Source organism: Macrosteles quadrilineatus, unplaced genomic scaffold (genome assembly GCF_028750875.1).
Source record: "Macrosteles quadrilineatus isolate MER2022 unplaced genomic scaffold, UCM_ALF_1.0 Scaffold_3__2_contigs__length_128488019, whole genome shotgun sequence".
Lineage (NCBI taxonomy): Eukaryota > Metazoa > Arthropoda > Insecta > Hemiptera > Cicadellidae > Macrosteles > Macrosteles quadrilineatus.
In genome coordinates, this window is record NW_026542596.1 from 20,580,268 (window position 1) to 20,605,428 (window position 25,161).

General features: G+C 30.8%; 1 protein-coding gene across 1 annotated transcript in view; it reads left to right on the forward strand.

The window, feature by feature from the left end:
• LOC128988649 (suppressor of lurcher protein 1) overlaps nt 1-25,161 on the forward strand; it is a 516,555-nt gene that overhangs the window by 388,756 nt on the left and 102,638 nt on the right. Inside the window, exons 6-7 of the mRNA XM_054410137.1 lie at nt 14,537-14,693; nt 15,945-16,004. Of these exons, the coding sequence (XP_054266112.1) occupies nt 14,537-14,693; nt 15,945-16,004 (217 nt within the window). The remainder of the gene's footprint in view (nt 1-14,536; nt 14,694-15,944; nt 16,005-25,161) is intronic.

Here is a 25,161-nt window from a genome sequence, read left to right on the forward strand (position 1 = left end):
CCTGATATTATATGCTACTCACTTAGTATATAAACACTAGTGTTTTATAGTCAATGGTAATAACCTGGTATAACCCTAACCTTATCCTATGTCAGACCCTAACACTTCCCCAGCTGATACACAAGAAACATCCAATCTTTGTTCCTGCCAAAATCTATTTCTACTTCTATTCTACATTCATTTCTATACCATCCATACCAAACGGCATATATAATTTTTATGTATACAAAATCTATATGATGTTTAAAATATTTAACCTCCAAAAATTATCGTGATGGTATGTGGTTTCACAAATCAAGGAAATCAATTATTTATTAATAGTTATGTAATTTGATGGTAGGTTATATACTCTGTAAAATAAAATAATATCGTGTATCAAGAAATCTTGCCTTATGATTGTTTTACAAAACATATTACTTTCCTACTAGAACTTTTCTACATAGAAATTTCCTACGTTTGACTCAAGCTAAGTAAACATATCAAGCCTGTAATTTGTAAATAACTTCTTGACCAGCAATTGTACGTGTTATTAAATTTACGGAAAGTAAGCAAAAAAGACGTCATATAACATTTAAAATGTTAAAAATGTTTTAGGTGTTATAAGACGTATTTTTATTTACTTTCTGTAATTCGTAATATGTACTTTTGAAATATAAATACCTTTAACGTATACTTTAACATTATGGTGATCTTTTTTGATCGAAAATAGTTCATGATGCTTTAAAACTAGTTCTAAATAAGCCAATCAATGACTGGGGGCAAACTTAGGCTGCGTTTTCTTTTGGAGGAATCGTCTCTGAGGAATAATCAGAACCATTTATTTGGGTCACTGTCACCTCTGCTTCGTTGACTGTCTAGTGTCTAGGGAATTAGAGTTTCTTTCTTTTGTCGTTTGTAAAATTCTCAGATCTCATATTTTCATAATAAGAGTTATGTAGCAAATGGCATTAATGTTGCGTGTGATCGAAACATATGATTGGGAAAATCTCGTCAAAGGTATTTTAAGAGTTCATTTGTAATCCTAATTTACAAATTTTATTTCAATAATTCCACACCCTAATAATGTAATACAGTCGAGGTATCGACACATAAAATGTACTATTGGATACGGTCACAGAGTGAACTGGTGGTAGGTATAGTTTTATTAATATTTATTACTTACTTCAATTGAAGGAAGAATGATAAATTAATTGTTTACCAAGGTATTCAATGGTATACACAATCTACTATTCTTATACACACATTCAATTGTATATTTAAGGGGTTGACAATAAAGAATTTAATACGTTTAAATTAACAGTATCTAAAGATGTTATATTTTAAATTTTACAAAGGTGATCCTTAAATGAATGAATAAAGAGGTCTTAGAGGTCTTAAAGTGGTCCATATCTTGTTTTATTGTTGATATAAAAAAAACACAATTTTTCATCTTTTAGTTTAATGGGTGACCTTAATTCCTATGAATTAAACTTGCTCGGGTTCCAGCATTAACGAGATTGGACCTTAAACGATACTATCAGGTATGGTATAATATCGCTATAAAAACAAAAGATTTGTTATCCTCTTTTGTTGATATTACCCGAGCAATAAGTTTTTAATCACAATAAAATTGCAAAATATTTAGGTAAAATGTTTAACTTTATTTAGGTGATGTTTGTTTCGTAAATATTTCCTATGTCATTTTAAACTTAATGTGGTGATGGTTTAAATAATGGCAAAAGTGTAATAGGGATACATGTAACCATAATCTGTCTATAAAAAGGTTTCTAATTATCTAATTGGTACTCTAAAATGTTTGTTCATAAACTCTTGACGTGAATAAAACATTTACTGAATTGTCAACATGATATTTTTTTAAATATGTAATAATTATTGCCAAACATGTTCACATGATGTAAGCGAATGGGGTTTTTCCTATTTTTTAGACTTGACCTGATAAGATTTCTTAAGATAACGGCAACACCTCATTGTTTTTGTATAAACAAGTACAGTATATTGATTATAACAAACCAACGAATAAATAAAACGTTTCAATAGTATTGTTTTAAAGAAAAGATAAACTGAGGCACCAAAGTTATAAGTTAGTTAACCAATTAAACTACTTAACCGTATATATATATCAAGAAAGACTTTTGTTTCCACTTAAAAAACCACACAGTTTGACAACGAAGTTGTATATGCGTTTTTGTTCTTTTGACTAACTATTCACACCTAACTACTATTGTTGTACTATTGTTGTAACTAACTATTGTTGTTTTTAACTACCGTATTGAAAGTTCTACAGTAATAGTCTATACATTTGTGATATTTTTTTACTTTTACTTAGGGCTTATTGTATTTTAAATACCTTGGAGGAAAATGGTTTCTTTGTCTAAGACCAAAGTCCTTAATCAAGGCCTGAGTGGATTAAATTTCCCGTTTGATCTTGAATTATTACACCCCCGTTTTAATTGAACTACAAAAGTCTTCCGCTGGCAATATAATAATTGTATTCTCCATATATTGCATACACATATTTCTTTTTAAATAACATGTCTAAGATTAATACATTTTTATTCCGAATTTGCCATGCATACCTCCTATTTTAAATAAAATGTGTAATCTCTTCCTTTTAAAAGATAGTGCTTAGCGCTTAAGTAAATGCACAGCCCATATAGTTTAACTAAGCAACAATGCATTATATTGGTAGTAGAGTAATAACTGAGAGTCAAAGTATGTGACGTAACTCTTGATAGTCATATGTATGTCGAGCGAGGAATTTCAATTCAACTATTTGCAGTTGTGACATACCTTATTAACAGCTTGTAAGATATTGGGCAAACGTAACCAATTTTAAAGAGAGATAGTAATTTTATTACGATTTAGTAGCAATAAAAACAATAATTAACAATTTTGTAATAAACAGTTTTTGTTACAAAATGTCGGTTATTTAGATTTTTATAGACTAACCTAAACAACTAAAACTGGCAAATTGTATGGAAAAATTAAAAGTTCATTTTATTTAGCATTGATATTGTCTATCAAACTAAGTTTAAGTTCAAAAAGATCGAATAACAAATAGCTGATACGTCACAATGTTTAGTAGTTATACAGGTTGTTAAAAAAAGGTGGGGATATAATTTACGTAGTGATTCCTTTCGTCAAAATAAATATAAAATCAAGATATAACATTTTACAAAATTGCTTTGTTAACCAGATATCCGCAATTGTATTTTTTTTTATAAACATTTTTATCTTTCAATTTTTTCGACCGATCTTAATGAAACTTTGTATGTATGTTAAAGTTAAAGAGACCCATGCTTGAAGAAAAACTTCAAAATTCATCTTGTTTCAACTTAAAATTTCAAAATGGTGGCTATTTTATTTTTTTTAATTAAATACAAAATATGGCTGATTTTATGAAAAAAGTTCAAAAACACTTTCATTTAGAGACTTTAATTCTCAATCAAACGATACCATATTCAAAAAGATGTAATAAGAACAAGCTGAACTATTACAACTTTTAGTTGTAAAATGGGGTAGGATAAGACTAAGCTAGTCAGGTTTGCGCCGTTTTACAAAAAAAAGCGTAACATTTCGGCTATTACTTATTTGATCTTTTTAAACTTGGTATCGTTTGATAGTAAATTGAAGACTTTAAATAAAAGTGTACTAATTTTTTTTTCATTAAATCGGCCCATTTTTTAATTAATTTCAAAATATTAAAATGGCCACCGTTTTGAAATTTTAATTTGAAACAAGATGAATCGTTTTTCTAACATGAGTCTCTTCTAATTTAACATACATAGCAAGTTTCGTAAAGATCAGTTGGAAAAAAATTAAATATTAAAACGTCTATTTTAAAAAATGTAAAATTGGGGTTAACAAAGCGATTTTGGAAAAAGAAAATTCTTGATTTACTCTTTATTTTGACCCATGGAATCACTTCGTAACTTATATCCCTACCTTTTTTGAACACCCTGTATAAGTCTTAATAAGGTGCATGTGGACTAGCTAGCCATATTTGCCGTAAAAAATCGTGATTTAATTCTTCAATGACTTCCAGTTCATCACTTGATTTAGCAATGAATGAAGCTTCATGACGGTATTGGTGTGATTTTTAATCTTCAGCATCCATTACTAATTCTTAATTTTTGACCTATCATATTCTGAAGTTATATAGTTGTTATTCGATATTCAAAAATATTTCTAGAGAGATCTTCAGCAACCTTTACTAATTCTTGACCTTTACTTCTTCTACTAAATTGTTGACCTATATATTCTGAAGTTATATAGTTGTTATTCGATACTCAAAAATACTTCTAGAGAGATCAATATTAAAGAAAATTAAATTTCTGAAAAAAGTATCAATTTAATAACATTTTGGAACATACGTTTCCTGTATTGCGTATATTTCAAAGGTACTTTACTTAGCCTATATGTTAGAAAGATACGAAATCGGCAAACAAACAGATACTTTCTTGCATTAGCTTGCCAACACCCCTTATCGAAGACAAGTGTTGAAAGTAACTATTTTTTGGGGGAATTTACAAAAATTGAAATTAATCTTGAACAGTAATTTTAACAGCATCGAGGGTTATACCATTTTGTTATAACATTTTGTTTAAAGTTAAAAGTAATATCACATAAATTTTTTTTATGAAAATTGTTATAAAAGCATTTGTGGAAATACAATTTTTGTGACATTCAATGGTTTTTAAATCAAAACATTGCCATTAAAAGTAAACAGTTTTAGCTATGAAACTATTTTTATGTGCCGAATTTTGCCACAAAATATTGCCAGTATTTAACTATTTTACGTGTCAGTTTATTTATTGAAAAACTGCTCTAGTTAAAGATTTAACTAGAGCCTTGAATAAGCACTTGACTCATCCAAGGGTCAGACACATAAACAATACATCCATATTCTATTTGTATTTATCTATTTGTTACTTTTGATGTTAGACTATACAAAGCAAAAATTTTAGAGCATCTAATACATCTAATTAAACTACATATATAAATTTGGCAAAAAGGGTAAAATAAAAACTATAATAAGCATTTTATTTACTACATGATTTATAATGAATAGATCAAACTGCCCATCAGTAATAGACGACGAGTTACAATAGCTGCATAGCTATTGAGTCCAATTGGACCATGATTAACTGAATACATCGTATTTAGTAGACTGAAACTAACTGTATCAAATCCCTATAGTGGCGTGATCAAAGGCATGCATTAAATCCATAGTCGTTTAGAAAGCTAAAATAAATAGTTTCTAGACGATTGCTGTTCTTTTTAAAATCATAGGCTGTACAAAACTTTATAAATAATAATATCAAAAATATATATATAAAATTCACTAGTAGAATAATAGTTCAAACTAACGAACTTCAATCATGTTTCAAAATAATTGTAAGTTTTGGTGTTATACGATACTTACAAATCAAACAAAGACGTCATTGTGGGTACATGGAATTATTTTTACCTAAGACCGTTTTTTAAAGTAAACATTTCAGTTCAGTTCTTAGAATTGAAAAGTTTCACTTAACAGCTGTTTACTTTCATATCAGCATAGTTTCATTTCATATCAGCATAGTTTTTCTCATATCAACACAGGTAACGAACCAATGAGGTTCAAGTATTGAGAGAAAAGAATTAAAATTGTAATGCTTCGAACGTCAACTAATCAGCTGATCAGCTGATCAGTTGACCAATTTAATTGTTGATCTGACTTGTTCCTGTTGATACTTGCGTATTCTTAACCTAAGTTTGTGGAAGTCAAAGGAAGGTAGATTAAACTGATTTAATAATGTCAGTTAGTGAAAGTGAAGTTGACGAGATGGAAATGAGAGAATAACCTGTTTATAGTATTCTATAATATTCGATGCTGAGATCTAACTGTAATTTAACTGTTTCACTATAATCATTCAGTTGTCAAAAACAAAATACAAAATTTTCCTAATTGTACCTGATGCAGTATTTATGGTAAGAATGCTGCTAGCAGAACACATTCCCTGAAAAAGGTAACGTATTTTTTAACGAAGTTTTACAAACACGTAATTACAGGAAATCAGCTGATTAAACAATAAGTCGTTGCATCACTTTCCTTTCATTGGCACTGACAATAAACGAAAACATAACCTCTCTAAGAAGTAATGAGTAGTGATTTTTAGTAATTAAAAAACTGTTGTAGGTAAAGTAGTGTACGCAACTCGCGTTAATAGTCTTTACGATACTCGTAGAAGTTTTTACTTTCATATGGTTTATTTAAGTAGACCTTAAATTTTCTACTCGTGTCGTAAAGACTAACTTAACGCAATCGTTGCGTAAACTACTATTTCCACATAACTTATTTGTTGTGTTCTTGTTTGTGTGTTATTTTCCTCACAGCGTTGTGTTTACTTCATAGAAATGTTAATTTCTAGTTGTTGTACAGTTCTTCCTAAAAAGCGTGATGAATTAAAGTAAATGTTAACTTCCTTTATTCAGCTCATTCTTCCTAGTTCCCAAGTTGACTAATGTATATTTTAGCCCCGTATTGTGTCAATCACCTACATTTTCCTTACTCTAAAAACCTACTTGGTGTCTTTACTAGATCGGCAAAGCCAACTTGATTACGATAACCGACTACTAACGGGGGATATAATCGTAACCCGGTACCACACCAGGCCCTTACATTTCTATAGCTGATGCACAAGAAACAAGCATTGCCAGTTCTTGTTCCTAATAATGCAATGTTCCCAAACCGGCTCGTTGGCTTTATAACGATTTGTAATATTCGATTTGTTCTTGACCAAAACGATAAAGTGGCAATTCTATTCATGTGGATGAGGATCCACTTTTTAACTCTTAATTTGGTCAATTTATCTAGATTTGTATCTGAAGCACATCCAGATCCCTAGCAACACTTAGCCATGTTAAGAAAGATAATTATTTTAATCCGATTTAAGACATTTTAGTACGTAAGCTATCCAATTTTAATAACAAAAATTATATTTTTATTGTTAATTTAAATTGGATGCATAGAAAATACCTATTATAAATATAAATACACATCAAATTTGTTTCTCCATCTTTGCAACACTACAAGAATTATAGATTTAAGAAAAACAATACTTAATTCCAGATTATAAGATTTTAATCGTGTTACTTTGAAATAAATCACTATCCTATACACTAAATACAAACCAAATTGCCTGCCAAGCAATTTTGTTGTAGGTTTCTGTTCGAAATACTACAGGAATATGTTTTACATGTTTTAATAATGGTAGATAGAAAATATTGTTGGCTGTTTAACTATTGGATCTGACATACTTGAGCATAGCTTATAGGGTGATTGGTACTCAGTGTGACAACACTTTTTTGGTGTAAGTACAAAGTAAATGAAGTGTGATGATGCATATCAAATGTTCCAAGTCTAAACATTAGCTTCCCAAAAAATTATTTTATGTTTTTAAAAAATAACCATGTTTTTAAACTTAATACTGCGATTTCTCAATTACCTGTATAGTGTATATGGATTTGAGTAGATACTGTCATTTTCGTGTTCTACATTAAATTTTGAACAAGAATAATAGAAAATGACGGAGGATCAGTTGTACAAACTCCACTGTAAATAGATTCAAAGTTAAAAATTAAGATGTTTGATAAAAATTAAAAAAAAACAATGGTCTATTGCATTTTTCACACCCTGTATACAAGAAAGTGTCGGAATATGTTAAAAACTGCGCCATTTTATTAGCTTTCCAACCATATGACCAAACTATGTTTTCAAACCAACAACCAAACGCCCTGCTATGTCCAGCAGTTTGTGTTGGTTGCAGTTCAAAATCTAATTAGGCTTATAGCTGTTGTATTTGCCGAAGAACGAACTGAAAACTTATGTTAGGCGTTAACAAATTAATTAAAATATTTATTAATATTATACCTTCTGACGTTCCAATTCACTGCTAATTATAACACCAGAAACTAAAACATCAATATTTATTTATATTTGGCATTCCAGGAGTAGGAAATAAACTTCTAATTATTAATAGATTTTAGGGTTCCATTATCTATTGTGACAATTGAAGGTGGTTCCCATAATGAGCCGCCTGCAATGAACAGTAAATTAGGTTCTGTCCAACTTGACAAACTAATTGTACATTATCGGTTCTGTGACAATGGACCCGTGTTAAAAATTAAGGGTTTCGGTCGTTTAACTCATCATTGATGAAGCCACTAATTGTTGGAGTTTAGGAGCTGAAACCTAATCTGTACATTACATCAATTTTAGGTTATCAAATCAAGTTTATCACATATTGTATACCCCTAACCTTTTTCGCATCTAGACTCAAAAAAGTACAAATGTCAGCACATATACAGCATAAGTTAAGGAAATGTCACCATTTCCTTATCAAAATAAAAACATGTAAAGCTACATAAAATCATAAAACATGTTAAAAACAAATTAGGGTTTCGATATGTCAACATTTATTATTATATAGTAGTAAAAAAAGATCACTGCCTATTCTATATAAAATATTACCATGTTAAACTGTTCTTCTAGGTAACTTTATGAGTAAACCTTTTGAAGAACAAAGCTACTTTGCTCGAGACTGAAGTTCTTAATCAAGGCCTGAGTGGAGTAAAGGCACCTTTTGATCTTGAATTACTACTTTATGGTGTAAATTTATATACAGAGCCCTTAACTGGACAAATATTTGGTCTAATACAAACAATACGAAAGTACGGATCTATGAAACAGCATTAAGGAAAGAAAATCATAATCACAAATATATACAAAGGAAACTTTCTATGCTCATCTAGGAACCTTTATTTGCATGAAAGATTTAATCGTACCGGTAATGACTTTTCAGGATTCACATATTGCCATATACTGACAAATCTGTTTAGTATACTTATTGGTACGATTTGTAGCTACCGGGTGTTACAAAAAATGTATTATTGTCTATTTTTTTTAGAAGATCATAGATACCACGATGAAAAATACAAATATAAAAATGCAAAAAAGCTCAACACTACAGACTTAAGGAAATGTTAGAAAAAACAGCTCATGTAGATATTTGTTCTGCTTTAATAGTGGGTGTGTTGCTAGCCTAGTTAGCGTCTTGGTCTTCGGTGCGGGAGGGACGGGTCCGATTCCGGGACGACTCTTTTCGACCCGATCGTCTAGGTCGGAAAATGAGCGAGGGTTGAAAAGACACTTTTTGCCCTTGTGATTAACTATATTTTTGGTAATATTGCACCATTATTTGAACAAACTATGTTACAAAAATAAATAGTTTTTATTTAAAGTAACGTCAAAAAACTACTTTTAACTTATTTTCAATTTAATTTGATATGGCAACAAGCAGCTGTTTAGTAAGCAATTCAATCGTTACGACGATTGTGTTAGTATACATTATACTATCGATATTTAATACTTTGTACAATAAGGCAACAATAAACTACAATCTATTAAACAATCTATTAAACAATGTATACATACTTTCGTACATGTGAATGTCTACAAACGAATTTTACTACTGAGTTGGTATCAGCTGATGTTTAATCAACAGAGGCTAAAAACGAGTTTTACTCACTAGAGAGTAAAAATGCCACTTTAGACCCGCAACGCATGCATTAAAAATGCTGTTTTGCTGCAGTGTGACGAAAAATGTTTTTGATACATTATTCTACTTATCCGTCGTGTAAACTCCAAATTAAAATCATCAACGAACACATCACGTTACCAGACATGTAAATAAAACTATTCATTATAGATCCATTTAATTGTTACTCTATATAAAAATGTGTATAATCTAGGTCAATACCAAGCACTAAGATACATAGCCAATGTTACAAGTAATTCCACAATGCATTACGGCAGACACAGAATAATGACTAGGAGTAAAGTATGCAGCAAAGCTCTTGATAGTCATATGTCTCTCCAGTGTGGAATTCCAATTAAACTACAAGCAAAACCACCAACAGTGGTCAATGTTAAGCGCTCAATAATTATAGAGGCTTAATGTCACTATGTTCATTTATAGTAGTTCATTATTGGTGAACAGTATCAATCATCATGAGGTTGAAATTTATTTACTGAATCAATGTAATATATTTAAATAAGTTCATATGAAAATTACATAAACAATGTGAGGTTATTGATAATTTATAATTTAAAATGTGGGGAAGTCATCAAATGTGGGGATAGTCAGCAATTTGAACGGCTAATAAGGGTTTGAACGTTATTTTATAAAGGGGGCGTTTTAGTTTGTTGTGGTCACTGGACACAAGGTAAATTATAGTCGCAAGATTTGAAAATATGTAAAATATAAGGAATCAAATTCATTAAAACTCTTTTAAAAGAGGTAAGTTTGTAAGTGTTTCAATAATACAATATAAATATTATTGTTTCTTTCTGGTTCAGAATTCCAGCCGTTAGGTGTTTTCCAATTACATGGCTTTGTATCACATCTATTCGTAATCCTTTTGCTTGAAATAAGATGATTAATTCGATACATGATGTGAATATGCCAACTGTAATTCAAAAAAGTACATAACTTACAAACAAAATTGAAGTTCTCTATTTATATTCATAAAAGTTAAGTTAAAATTTTGTTTTACAAGTTTTCGATTACAATAATTAAACATGCATTACATTACAAACTACTTTTAATTATAAGAATTATGATTTTTTTCGTTACAAAAATAATTTGGTAGTTTTTTTATTCAATAAATGATTAAGAGCAGCAAATGTTCAAGGGGTGTTCCTTTTATTTTATATAAATAAAAGAGGGGTTCCTCGTAGCTGTTACTGTTGCTTAAATATGGTTATTAAACTATGGAATGTTATAAATATTTCATCAATAAATTAGTAAATGGACATTCCGGAAACAAATTACTAACTGAATATAGAAATGTATTATTCAGTTTTCTTTGACATGACCATTGCGCTAATTCCTCGCTTGTAATCCTAGTAATTTTAAGTAGAACGTTAATCTTATGACAACCAGGTATGTAATATTATCCAAATATATTTTCACTAACCAATCAACAACATTTCTTGAGTAATGGCACAGTTGTAAGGACTTCATAACATTTTTTAAATAGGCCTATTAAAAAGTTATTTTATTTATAACCTCTCACTACAGATCAAGATAAGATTATAAAAGAATATACTCGTGAAATTAATGTGGTAACTTCATAACCAGAGGGTGTGGAAAGTTGCAGTTTTATAGGGTAATATAAATCCTAAAGGCGTCCAATGTGGCACGAGGTACTTGTACGACTCAGCGGGGGGTTTTAATGAAACCAATTATTTATGCTATATTTCTTTACGACATCAATAAAGAATGGCCCAAGAAAATTGCTTGTACATTCACATAAACATCTCCATCGTATTTTTGTAATTAATGAGAATTGCTTTGTAATTATTGAAATCGTAATAATTGGCAAAAGTTAATTAGTTGTTAGAAGCTATCTTTTGAAGATAGGGTTTTTAAATTGTTCGTGCGTTTTTGCAGAAATTATTCATTGAAGTAAAAAAAAATTGTTTACGACGCGAGTATTCCGGATCATGAATCAGATTGAAAAACATTATTGGAACACAGCATTAATGGTGCTATCTAACAAAAAGTTTGATGTTAGATAGTAAAAAAAACAGGGTTTGGCCCGTTGTCTTCCAAATCGTAAAAAAATTAATTGGCGGAGAAAACAGACATAATAAGTAAGTAGTAACAAGTAGTTGGTCAGTTTTGGTAATATCTTTTTTCATTGACTAATATAGGTACTCGTTTCTGTAGTTGGATTTTATTGTGTTTTCCAGCTTTGGCTATGTTGTGTATATTATTTTTGTAAGATCTTGAATACTTTTTCACTTTAAGGATGGGATCAGGTTCAAGTTCCGTAAACGTCATACAAACTTAGTTTTTCTCTGATCGTAATGGAATATTTTGACAATAATTTAATAAATTACAGAAAGTTGGATGAATGAGAATAATATACTATAATAAAAATCATGCACTGCAATTTATTTAAATGGTTACTATTAATATTCAAGCAATGTTTTTCTATTGTTTCAAGATCAAAAATTTATTTAATCATGAATAATCCTTATTGATATACAATTCAGCTTTGTTATGTCCGTTAGACCAACCTTGCTATATACTTTTCTATTTAGCTTAAGATTTTCTTGAACAGGCATGCAGACCTACAACACGAATTTACCCTACAAGACCTTGAAATCATTTTGAATTTGTTTAATTAGTTTTAGTCATTCTTTGAGAACAAATTTATACCAACAAACACATATTCCTCATAAACGTTTAAGTATAGAGGTTAAATATGGACTATTATATATTTTTCATTATCTCTTCAGTACGTTACTTAATATTAAAGAGCATAAGTTTTAATGTATATTTTTTGTATCACTTTAAGAGTTTAAGTGCAAAAATTAGGGTTATCCGTAATACAAATATTAACAGTTTTCCTCTAAACCATTTCAACAGGTTTTTAATTAAAAAATACCCCTTGTGTACTTAAGCGAATACGACAAATAGATAATTTGAATACTTGCGTTGTCACACACTGAAAAAGCGACTCCTGTAAACAAACTCTGTTGTTCATCGCAAATACTTTGTTTAGTTCATTTTGTGTTGTTGGCTTTTTTTACTTGAAAGTCAATTTTGTTTGTTTAACTTTGTACGTTTCGAACTTGAAAAAAACAAATAGACTTTATGAGATATGTTTTAGTTTGAAATTATTGAATTTAATATAAACATTTACGATTTAAGACAATAAATTGGTTTTCTTTATATGAACACTTGATGATCAAAAATAAACTTATTTAATTGAGCTTAATAATTGTTTAATAATAAAGTATTTAGTTTAAAGTGGATGCTACAACTAGATAGGATTAGTTTATGAGTCTTAACTTTGAGCACATATGATTCAGGGGTTCAACACATGGTATTTTTCGTACCTAGGGCCGAAAATGAAGTTTTGCAAAACCACGTGGTACTAACGCTATTTTTCACCACACTGTACCCTATTTCCACTATTCACCACAATAATGAACACTAATACTCAACTCAACAACAACATTAAGGTTATGTAAATAAATAATTTTGAGGAATCAGCATAAATAAATAAATAGTTGATAGGCAGCGGTGACAATAAAACAAGTATATTGCCAGCTAGGGATACTGCTTGTATATTTAATATGCAATAATGTTTAAGAAAGTAAGAGACCAGTTGATTCTTGCCCCTAGGGATGTAAAAAGCTGCTCGATCCCCAAATGATGACAAAAGCTGGCATAGACAGTAATACGTAGCTATCGCCTTCCAGTAAACGTTTGTAAAACGGCTAAAACATTGTAGGGTAGTGAAAAAGACATATTCACAATACTAGAGGACTGTTGTGTTGATATCCTACCTTCACGTCCTAGAATTTAGCACATAACTGTTTTACGCATTACGTTAAGCTACGCCTAAAGAACCGTTGCATTATACGGGTAAAATCCATTGGTGATGTGCGCAATTTGAACCCAGGATTTTGGGGAAGGAGTCCTGTACTCTACTGCAAAAGAAGCGAACTAGCTAGTTTGTTTTGGCTGCGTCTGACAGTAAGATATTGAATGTGAACCAAGGTCGCACACCCACGGATTTGCGGTCTTGATACTGAGTACAAAGTATAGTTCTATGGAATATGTAAATACCCCCGCCGCAGCAAACCTGCAGACTAAGCGAATTTCAACTCGTCTGATTACATTTTTACTAAAATATTTCCATAAATAAGACATATTATTCCCTATTTAAATAACATTAGATTTAACGAGTGCTTAGGTTTGCTGCTACGGGGAAGGTAAAAAGTGTTTTTTGACCATACGTCAATAGTATAGGATGAAATAAATAAATTTGCCAAATTTTATCAATATATACCCATAAACAAGTAAACTACAACAATTTTCATTTTCTCCATAAGAATAACATGGGAATTTTTTATTACACTATTTTAGAATTTTCTCCGTGACCGTTAGGCATACAACAGCGCTTCAATATACTAAATTATTTCTTTTTTTAAGCTCTACAAAACGGTTTAGAAAGAAATCGCAAATTTTTTTGTTTTTAGGTTCAAAAATGGGAAAAACCCATTTTTACCCCATAAAACCCCCCATAAACCCCCGTCCCCATGGTCCGATTATGCTGGATCGCGAACTCGTTCGAATAAACGTAGGTTTACACGTTTGTACCAAATTTCATCAAAATCGGATCATTTTGGCTCGAGTTATCGCGCTAACGGACATATATATATATATATATATATATATATATATATATATATATATATATATATATATAAATATTTATATATATATGAATTTGAACGGATGGTGTTTTTGGCCTCTAGGGACCTCAAAATGAAAAATTAAATCGGTCTTGGGTCCAGGTCTTACTATGAGTACTACGGTAATAGCTTATTCCCTATATGGGAAATTCGCTAAAAACAAATTATTCCAAGTATCCCTTGATTATTAATGTTAATCAATATGTCGTCTGTTCACAGGGATGTTCCAGAATGATGGCCAGAAGCTGGTTGGAACGCTCTGTGACCATCAGTTCATCTCCAGCAACTTCACCCCATCCTACGGGAGGTTCTACTCCCCTCGTTATCCCTCGAGCTACCCCAAGCACGTCAAGTGTGCTTACAGGTTCAGAGCCAGGTGAGCTTTACTTCCTTACTAAAGTTCGTCAGGGTTTTCTCTTGGTAGCCATGTGCTATAGTGTTCCCTTCAAATCTGAAGGTCATTAGATTCCTAACGAGATGTATTCATGGCCATTCCAGTTTGTAACATTACAATACAGTAAATAGAGTGTCATTAAATTATACTATTTAGCAAAAGGTTGGCGTTAGATAGCAACCATACTAGGCGTTTGGACTTTCCATTCGAATTTGTACAAAATCCAATGACGTAGATAAACTAAATAACGTATTCAATTCAGAGATGATACATGGTACATAGAGATGATACTCATTGATAGATTAATTACGAAACGGTTTTACATATCTGGGAAAACCACAGATACTGTTTTTAAGTGTTGGTACCAAAGGATTTTTGAATGTGTAGCTTCGATATGCTTTATTAATAAAAGGTTGTTAGAGAAACAAGTTTTGTTCTGGCACTTTTTTAGCTTGCGTAGGGATTGTAGTGATCAAAAATTGAATACTATTTTACGTTAACTTAATTCATGATACTGATTAGATTAAAATAGTTTAGAAACTGAGAAATAAGCTTAAGAGCAGTTATGGTTTGACCACTTCATGTTATAGTTTTGATAAACGAAGCTTACAATTCAACAGTTAGGTTTGCTATTATATTTACAATATAGTTTCTGTCGAAAGAAATCATAATAAATGCATCTCTTTTTCATTTTACTTGGTTGTAATATTGAAACATATTTCAATTTGTTGGATTACTAATGGAAATATACACTGTTACACTAATATTGGTTGGGTGATCCAAAACACTACCGTGATTAAGAATTCCACGTTTATAGCACTATCAAGTTATGAAACTGAATTTACGTCTCAAATAAACTAGTTTATAGGCAATAGAGCTGTTAGCCACAATCAAAGTAACTCTATGATTAAACTTTTTAATCAAGGTAAATGAAAAGCAGGGTTTTACAACGCAGTCATAACAATACAAAATGGCGTGACAGTGCCATGGACGGCCGTAACAATACCAATAAAGGCCACCACCTGAACTGTCGCTTTGCGATAAAATATTTACATCGAATCTCATCCTGTGCCAAACGCCGCCCTCTCATTCTCTTTTGCCTGGTTACCTCCGATATTTTATCGCAAGGATTCAAGCTTTAGAAAGTATTACCTTAGTAGATTTTTATTGGTTATAAGGATAATTTATTTTAAAATAATGTGATTTCATCACACTGTTTTGTGTATTTTTTAGGAGCAGAGAACGAATTCGAGTTGAATTTGAGGAGGTGACACTGCAAAAAGGGGATGTGAGGTAAGAATTAAACAGTAAATACGCCTACTTAGCCATGCCTTATGATCTGTTTTCTTGGTTTTGAAATGTACCTATTTCATTTTATTCATGGTAAAAGTAATGCATTTAATTTAACACATTTCAAATCAATTAAACACAGTATACTCTTTAATCCACCTTTTACCAAAATTGCATAAGTGCAGACACAAAATAAGCTTATTGCAAAAATCCAATTATGTTTATCAATTTAACGACTATCGAGTTCCCTGTTTAGAGATCTGCATTAGCTAGATCAAATGTAATTACATCAAACCTTTTACTAGATAGAACTAGACATTTCATCCTTGTTAAGTATAAAGATGACAATAGTATAACATAATATAAATTTTAAAATAGAAAACTCTAGGGCATGTGACAACCCACAAATGGAAAATGAATGTTTTGCTGCTTGTGTTATTTTTATGAAGAGTGATTTACTATAAAGTGTTTTATTCTTGAAATGTCAGTAAAAGGCTTAGGACCATTAACGTATATGAATATTAGCATTAATATATTAAAGTGCATAGGTAATATTTAAAGTACTATGTTTGTTTTCCGGATTAAGTGGTTTGACAGTAATGAAGGTAGTTAACCAAGCAGACGGTTTCTGTTTACACTTGGGAGAACGGAATCTACCACAGCAGACACTAGAGCTAGTTATAGAGGGATTAAGTCAAACACCTGGGACTAATTTGTTCTGCTACACGTGAGTAAATGTAGACAACAAACAAATTTGTTATACATCAAGTAATAATGAATTTAAATAGTCATTAAAAAGTCAATCTAATTAAAGTAAAAAACGTGAATAAGCGTCAAAACGGGTTATTAAAAAGATAATGGTCGAATGGTCTATATGATAATAAAATTTATCAATTTAATTTCGATAACAGTTTTTATTTGGGTGATTATTTTGATATAAGTAGAGTTTTTTTTAATTTTTTTTACATTGTAAATACAATTATTCTGTTCCAATTTTGTGCGTCTAAGCTACGTTGTAAAATTTGGTTGGGATTCCAAAATGTACACCAATTAATAAGGATGCTGGATTACTAAAATGAGAAAAGTAAATAGGCTAAAAATGGAAACATTTGATTGATACGATTTTTTCAGATTGAGTACGAATAAAAATTATCAATACGGTAGTGTAAATTAATAAATCCATTAAGGGTGAAATACTTTGCAAAAGAAGTGGAACATTTTAAAAAAGCTTTAACAATATTATTGTGATTGTTGATCTATATACCAAAAAAATATATTTAATATTGTAAAATTTCCATAAAAAAATACTTGAAATACTAAGCACTATACTATAGAGCACAATAAGACTATATGTCACTTCCTTATTAAAGGATTCGGCATTTTGTAAAATCTATGTAAAAAAACTATGAAAGATGTAATACTCCCATTTGTAATTGTAGAAATTCATTAAGATGGGTTTGCTTTTATAGTCATAAAAACTGAAAACTGAAAGCGCATTTGATGTATCGCTATTTAATTAATACTTTTTATTAATATAAAATGGGTGATAAATAAATACTGTAACAATCTTTATACTAAAAAGCGGCTTCATTTATTGGTTTGCAGACACAGATTGATAACTGTCGACTAATAAACAATTTAAATTGAAAAGCGGGATTACTAAAACATAATTGAAATCCATATAATTGACCAATCTATTCATCCGTTCGATTATAAAACGGATTGCGGATGACGTATTGTAAATGTTTAAGCCATTAAACTCGATAGTTCATGTCTGACACTTCCCATTAATCTATTAAATATGTATTTATTTTAGTACTGTTTCAAGTAATTAAAAAGTGTTATAAATATATGGTGGTACTTTCCTGTTAGAGGGAACATTCATTATTATCGATGATTTTCAATCGATATATCGATATTAACGAATTGAAACCTATCAGCTGACAACTACGATAAATAAATATTGTTTAGTATAAAAAAATATTGAAATGAAACTGTTCCAAACCAACCTAACAAAACTAACCAAACTTGCTGTAACGTTTAACAATTCCGTTTAATATTCCCCACATGCCTTTTCTGTAATCAAACGGAATTTTTAAATTAGTATAGCAAGTTTGGTTGGTTATGTTAGGTTAGCTTAGAACAGTTTTAATCCATAATAGACTAGATTTTAGCCTAAACAAGATCAGTTGTCAATTTGTAATGGATCGTAAAGGGAAACAGAAATATCGATATATCGATTGAAAATCATTGATAATAATGAATGTTCCCTTTATCAGGAAAGTACCTATATGGTTTTATCCGATGACTGTCTCTGTTCTTTTGTCTCCTATTTATAATAAAGCATAAATGTAATCTCTTTTAACTTTACGAAATTAAGGAATACATCATTGAATGATCTGTGAAATTCATAATTTTCAATACATAAGAAAATGTTTATTGTTTTCACTTGAAGAAGTAATAATCTAGAGTAGCTCAATAAATGTAAGTTGTAAAATAATGATGCACGTGAATCATATTTCTAAGGTATAAAACACAGGGCCACGTGGCGAGGCATTACGTCATATTACCTGGAGTTGTTCTCGCTTCCATGTATATTTTATGATGTTAAAACAGTTCCTTAATAATGTAAGTTGTTTATATTGTCCTACGTATTGAGGAAAAAACCAATTAAATACAATGAAATTCATTTAGTAATTACTTTTGCAAATATATAATATTTATGATCAGTTTAATGGCATATAAAAAAAAGGCTTAAGTTGATATAATTTATAAAAACTATTACATCACTCTTTAATTTGAAAATATCCTTAGTATTATCTAAATCAATAGTATTTACTAGATACCTTTCAGATTGTGTAAATAAACTTCTAATGGATCGAATTATTTAATTGACTAATTATTAACAACGTTATGTGTTCAAAATATACTTAAAGAACATCGTGTTCGAGTAGCAGATATGCATAAAATATTACATAGCCTTATTTAAATAAAACCATGTTTTAAATCAAACACCCCGTGTTTGTGCAAATCATTTAAATAAAAAATGCCTCTAATAAACATATTTACATTGAAAATTATGAGAATGATATTTCATTTCTCAACATTTATTTATATTTTCTTATGAAGTGTATATCAGTTAAATATTGTAAGTACATGTAACATTATACCGTTCAGCTGCAGACAACATAAGATGCCAGCTGGAGTAACAAAATAGAGACACGTTACCCGAGCTTAACAATTGTCACCAACTTTGAGATAAACCTACAGGTCACGAGCTTTGTACACTGATACTTAACCAGACACCTGAGGCACTTTTAAAATTAAAAATAAACAAGAATAACGTGTCTTTTTTTAGTAAATTTAAACATAGGTTTACTATTTGTACTATGTCATCATCAATATCGCAAACAAACCAAACACAATCATGCTATTGGTGAATCTATTTATTTTAATTAATTTTTTTATATTTTTTATCCACGTCACAATCCACGGTTAGTGATTGTCTCATCCATACGTTCTCATATGATTTAAGTAATTAATTGTAATGTAAACCTTTCGGAATTTTGAAAATAGTCTATGGCTTTATGTTTGTGATCTTCATTTAGCTTTGACAATATTTTATGCGGGATATTTTACCGCATAAAACATTAATTTAATATATATTTTATTCTAATACAACAGCATAAAACTATTTTTAACACTTGCATCGATATATAATCATGTGCAACTTGTAATTAAAAACATTTTTGCCGTGTTAATATACCATTTATAAAACTAATATGTCGAGTTTTGTTAATAACAGCTAATTTTTACCCATTGGTTGTGTTTTAACGTGTGGAAAATGCATCAGGTTTTACAAAATCGCTTTGTTTAGCAGATTGCTGAACGTTTTGGTCTATTATAAACAAATATTATGTTGCATCAAAATTAAATTTTAATGAAAACCAAACATAATTAATTAGTTTCTTAAAAATTTAATTGTTTTGAGCTTTTGACCTTTTTAGCGACTTGTATACATTTGCTTTGAATTCAACCTACAACAATGTATATTGTATAATTTATACAGGGAAACAATTAAATCTTAGGACAACTTTATAACTTTAAAATGAAAAGTGGTATCATATTAAAATTTGGCATTCCATTACTGGTAATAGTAAGCTTCTTTTTTGTATACATGGTGATCGGATGTCATGTAGAGGGGAAAGCCCCTAAAGACTAAGTTGAACATCTTAAATGTAACCACCAAATTGGTTGATATGTACACCAAAATAAAGGTCTTATTGAGCAAAAACAATGCCCCAAACCAGACCTTAAATGGATAATTGAGTAGAAAATGACAGCTGTTAAAAGATTTATTGAATTTGCAGAGTTGGTGAATTGAATTCACTACATCAGGGGGCCGCCCGCTAGAAAAACGTAATCATCGGTTGATATACACATCAAAGTAAAGGGTCTTTATTACTTACTTACTTACTGCTGGGGCGCTACAAATCGCAGTCGATTCTTCGCCTCGTAGATCAGCCTCTTCCACGCTTCTCTGTCCGCTGCCATCTCCACTGACCCTCCACACTGACTCACATCTCTTTTAACTTGGTCATACCATCTCATTTTTGGTCTACCCAGTGGACGCTTTCCAGTTGGTACAGCAGAACATACTTCCTTCAGTCTTGTTCCTTCTTCCCTTCGCAATACATGACCTAGCCAACCTAATCTTTTTGCCTTTATCAAAGCTATTATATCAGGGTCCTGGTATAACGCTCGCAGCTCTCTGTTTTTTCTAATCCGCCATTCTCCTTCTTCGTTTACTGGGCCAAATATTTTTCTTAGGACCTTGTTTTCAAAAACAATCAAGCGTCCTTCATTTCTCTTGGATAGGACCCAGGTCTCACTTCCATACAATAATACTGGTTGAATAATGGTTTTATATATTCTTATTTTTGTATCAGATGATAGGAGTTTTGATGACAGGAGCTTCATACATGCACCTAAACATTTATTGGCATTTGCTAATTTACTTAATATTTCTGTATCTTCTATGTTAAAGCTATTTACAGTAACTCCTAAGTATTTAAAGCTTTCTACTGGTTCAATTAAATAGTTGGCTATATTGAAATTGGTGCCTCTATTGATGGGATGTCGTCCAAACTTTATTATTTTGGTTTTTTCCTCATTTAGTTCCAAACCCACTTTTTTACATTCTTGAATAAACTTGTCGGCTAGAAAACACAAATCCTCCGACTTTTCAGCCAATATCACCACATCATCTGCGAAGGCCATGACATTTAAGTCTACACCCAATTTTAGGCCCCTCTTTAGATTTTTTACTTTTTGTAGAGCTTCTTCAATCGCTATGTTGAAAAGAGTGAGGGAAATCCCGTCCCCTTGTCTCACTCCTGTATTTATACTAAAGCTCTCCGACATTTCTCCATCTACCTTTACTTTCGCTTTTGATTCGTCAACACATAATCTTGTCAAATTTATTAACTTTTTAGTTATGCCATGTTTTTCCATTTTCCTATATAAGGTCCTCCGATCAATGCTGTCGTAAGCTTTCTTGAAGTCAATAAATATCCCATAAAAACTCTTATTATATTCATAATATTTTGAGATAAGGGTCTTTATTAGTAAAAATAAATGCTGCAAATTTGAGCTAAAAGAAACATTTGAGTAAAACATGACAGCTGTTTAAAAATAAACAATTACTGTTGCAAGAAATGTTTGAACTGCTGTTTTTGACTCGGTTGTCCAATTGAGGTCTGGTTTGCGGTATTGTTTTTAGTTCTTTAATTTGATGTACACATCAACCTATGCTTACCTTTAAAATTATCAACTTGCTCCCAATGGGCCGTAACCCATAGGTGGCATTCGAATACCATCTACACAAAAACGTAGCTTACTATTACCAGTGACTTGCCTGATTTGGTTGTGATATCTCTTTACGTGTTAATGTTATAAAGTCGTCCTAAGACTTAATTTATTGTCACCCTGTATATGTGTTTAACATGTTCAAAACCAAAACACGTGAAAATTATATTTCTTTTGTTTAAATTAATTGCGTGCAAATTATCCAAGTGCTAAATTATGATGGGGGAGGGGGTTCCTAACAAAATATTTAACAATAATGATGTCCCCGGTCCACAAACATAAAAATGCAAACCGTAAGATTGAAAGGCAGATGTTGCGACTGTTTCATTATATTTCTTGGTCGTTGTTTTACTTTATTTTTGTCACAGCATAGCAGCGAAACCAACCACAAGCTAGTTATCTGAGCTTGTAAATTCTCACCAACTTCGAGATAAACATACAATCTACGTGCTTTGTACACTGATACCCAACCTGACACCTTGGAATTAATCTCTAGCTGACGTAATTGTTCTGGATTAACGTTTTACGAGAGTGCAGTGTGTTTCAAAATAACCATTTAACTGACATATCCAACCCAGGAGATCTTTAATGCATTAATAGTTATTACTGTTTTTTTATTTTTTTTACTGTATTTGGTATGGTGTACAGATCTTGAGTTACAAGTTTGCTGATTGGGTGTATTATGAGTGTCATGTTTTAAATTTGTAATGTAAATGTTTCTACAGGGTGAGTTTTAATTGTCCCCCCCCCCCCAACTTTTTTCTACATTTTTTCAAATATCAATCCTAGACCACTTCTAAACATGGTTGGGTAGTAAGTACTTCATTTTGACAAGGTGGCCATTTCCGGCCGCCATCTTGGATCCGCCATATTGGATGCAAAATTTTTTTTTCAAACGTAAAGGTGGGGTTGTGACCCATTATTTCGAACTAAATTTTTACCCTGATTACAATGCCGCAAACCGTTTTAAAAAATCTTGATTCATTCTAAAGTTATGAGGGCTTTTTAAAACTTTATTTTTAGCCCATTTTAACATTGTGCATTTACAAATTAAGACCATAATCTCAAAATAGTGCTAGATAAAGATAAGTATACACTACCAGTAATTGTCGACCTATTTTCACTTGGTTATGACTGATGTATTTTTTTCGGCCGCCATCTTGGATCCGCCATTTTGAAATGTGATAGATTATTTTAAATATGAAGGGGGCGTTGTGACCCATCATTTCGAACTACTTTTTTAAGCTGAACTTAATTCCATGATCCGTTTTTCATTTTCATTTTTTGATTTTGAAATATTGACATTTTTAACAAAAAAATTTCAATATTTCATAAATAAAACTTGATAACAAAAAATGGATTGCGGCATTGTCTTCAGCTTAAAAAAGTAGTTCGAAATGATGGGTCACAACACCCCCTTCATATTTAAAATAATTTATCACATTTCAAAATGGCGGATCCAAGATGGCGGCCGAAAAAAATACATCAGTCATAACCAAGTGAAAATAGGTCGACAATTACTGGTAGTGTATACTTATCTTTATCTAGCACTATTTTGAGATTATGATCTTAGTTTGTAAATGCACAATGTTAAAATGGGCTAAAAATAAAGTTTTAAAAAGCCCTCATAACTTTAGAATGAATCAAGATTTTTTTAAACGGTTTGCGGCATTGTAATCAGGGTAAAAATTATGTTCGAAATAATGGGTCACAACCCCACCTTTACATTTGAAAAAAAAATTTTGCATCCAATATGGCGGATCCAAGATGGCGGCCGGAAATGGCCACCTTGTCAAAATGAAGTACTTACTACCCAACAATGTTTGGAAGTGGTCTGGGATTGATATTTGAAAAAATGTAGAAAAAATTTGGGGGGGGGACAATTAAAACTCACCCTGTATATTCTTAATTTTACTGTATTAAATTATCGAGAAAACCCACCAAGCAAAAATACATGTTAACTCTAAAAGCTGTTAGCAAATATAAAGTCGCATGGAACATGATCATTTACCAGATATAACAAATCACCGCTTACATCCTTATCAGTTACTCCATATATGTAAGTGTCCTCTACTTGCTATATTGTTTAACTCAATTATAATACTAGCATACAATTATTTCGAAACAATAACAATGTGATGTGATTAAAGGACCCAATTACAGTTGTTAGTTCAAAAACAAATATTAATTATCTAAAGCCTATAATCTTATTTTCAATAATTAGTTAGTTATCTAATCTGTATATTGTCAGTATGATTCCATTCTGTTACGAAATTCATCTTCAAACATGAACTAATATGCGTGTGCATAATTGTTTGGCATACTAAATAGCCATATTCTTGTCTGCTTTACGTATTTTTAAGACCGGTTTACAATAAAAACCTTTGGTAAAATAACGGAAGAGTAAGTCTTCGATTAGATATTTTAGAACCTTAAAATAGTCGTAAGACACTAAAATATATAAGAAAACAATCCATTATTTAACTTTTGTAATAAATCAATTGTTATAAAAACTCAAAAAGCTGTCGCAAAAGACAATTGTTTGCAGTACTGTTACTATTTTTCTTTGCATATGGTTGTCAGTGGTGACTGTAATGATAGGATAGTTCAGGTGATAACATATTTAATCCACAGTCCAACACGTTTCTTAAATACACAAAATCTGACGTAACAGTCACGTTAATACAGCTTAGTAATAAAACATATTCATTTTGTGAAGAGCTATGTGTTACTGTGTCCTAGAGTAATGAATTTGTATTTGATGTAGAAAAATATCCTACGCTACTGCTGTTCTTTGCTAGGCACTAACAAGTTATATTTTGTACTGTTTATTCTTTGGGTTTAAATAATTATTAAAATAAAAACGTTTGAATGAATTTCTGTTAACTTTGGATACTTGTGCACGTACTAAACGCATCCATACTAGTGATTACCTGAGTGATTCATTAATTGAATCTATAATTAAAATTTAGCTATTATATCATATTGTCAGTGGTACTCACAAGATTTAACTAGTGCTATTATACTTTCACAATTATATAATTATTTTACAAATTAATTCCTCTAACGACTAACACGTAGTCCATTAAAATATTGACATAGTCAACATACTCTGTAATGCAAACATTAGTCGGATATCATGTGTTCATGTTTGATGCTCATGATTATGTCAAAGATGTTGACATACGTTTGATGTCACGAACTCGCTCCATAATGATTAAACATGAGACGTATCAAATGATAGTAACGGAGTCAACTCAATTATCTGTTAGTAATGAGCCTACCTAAGTTT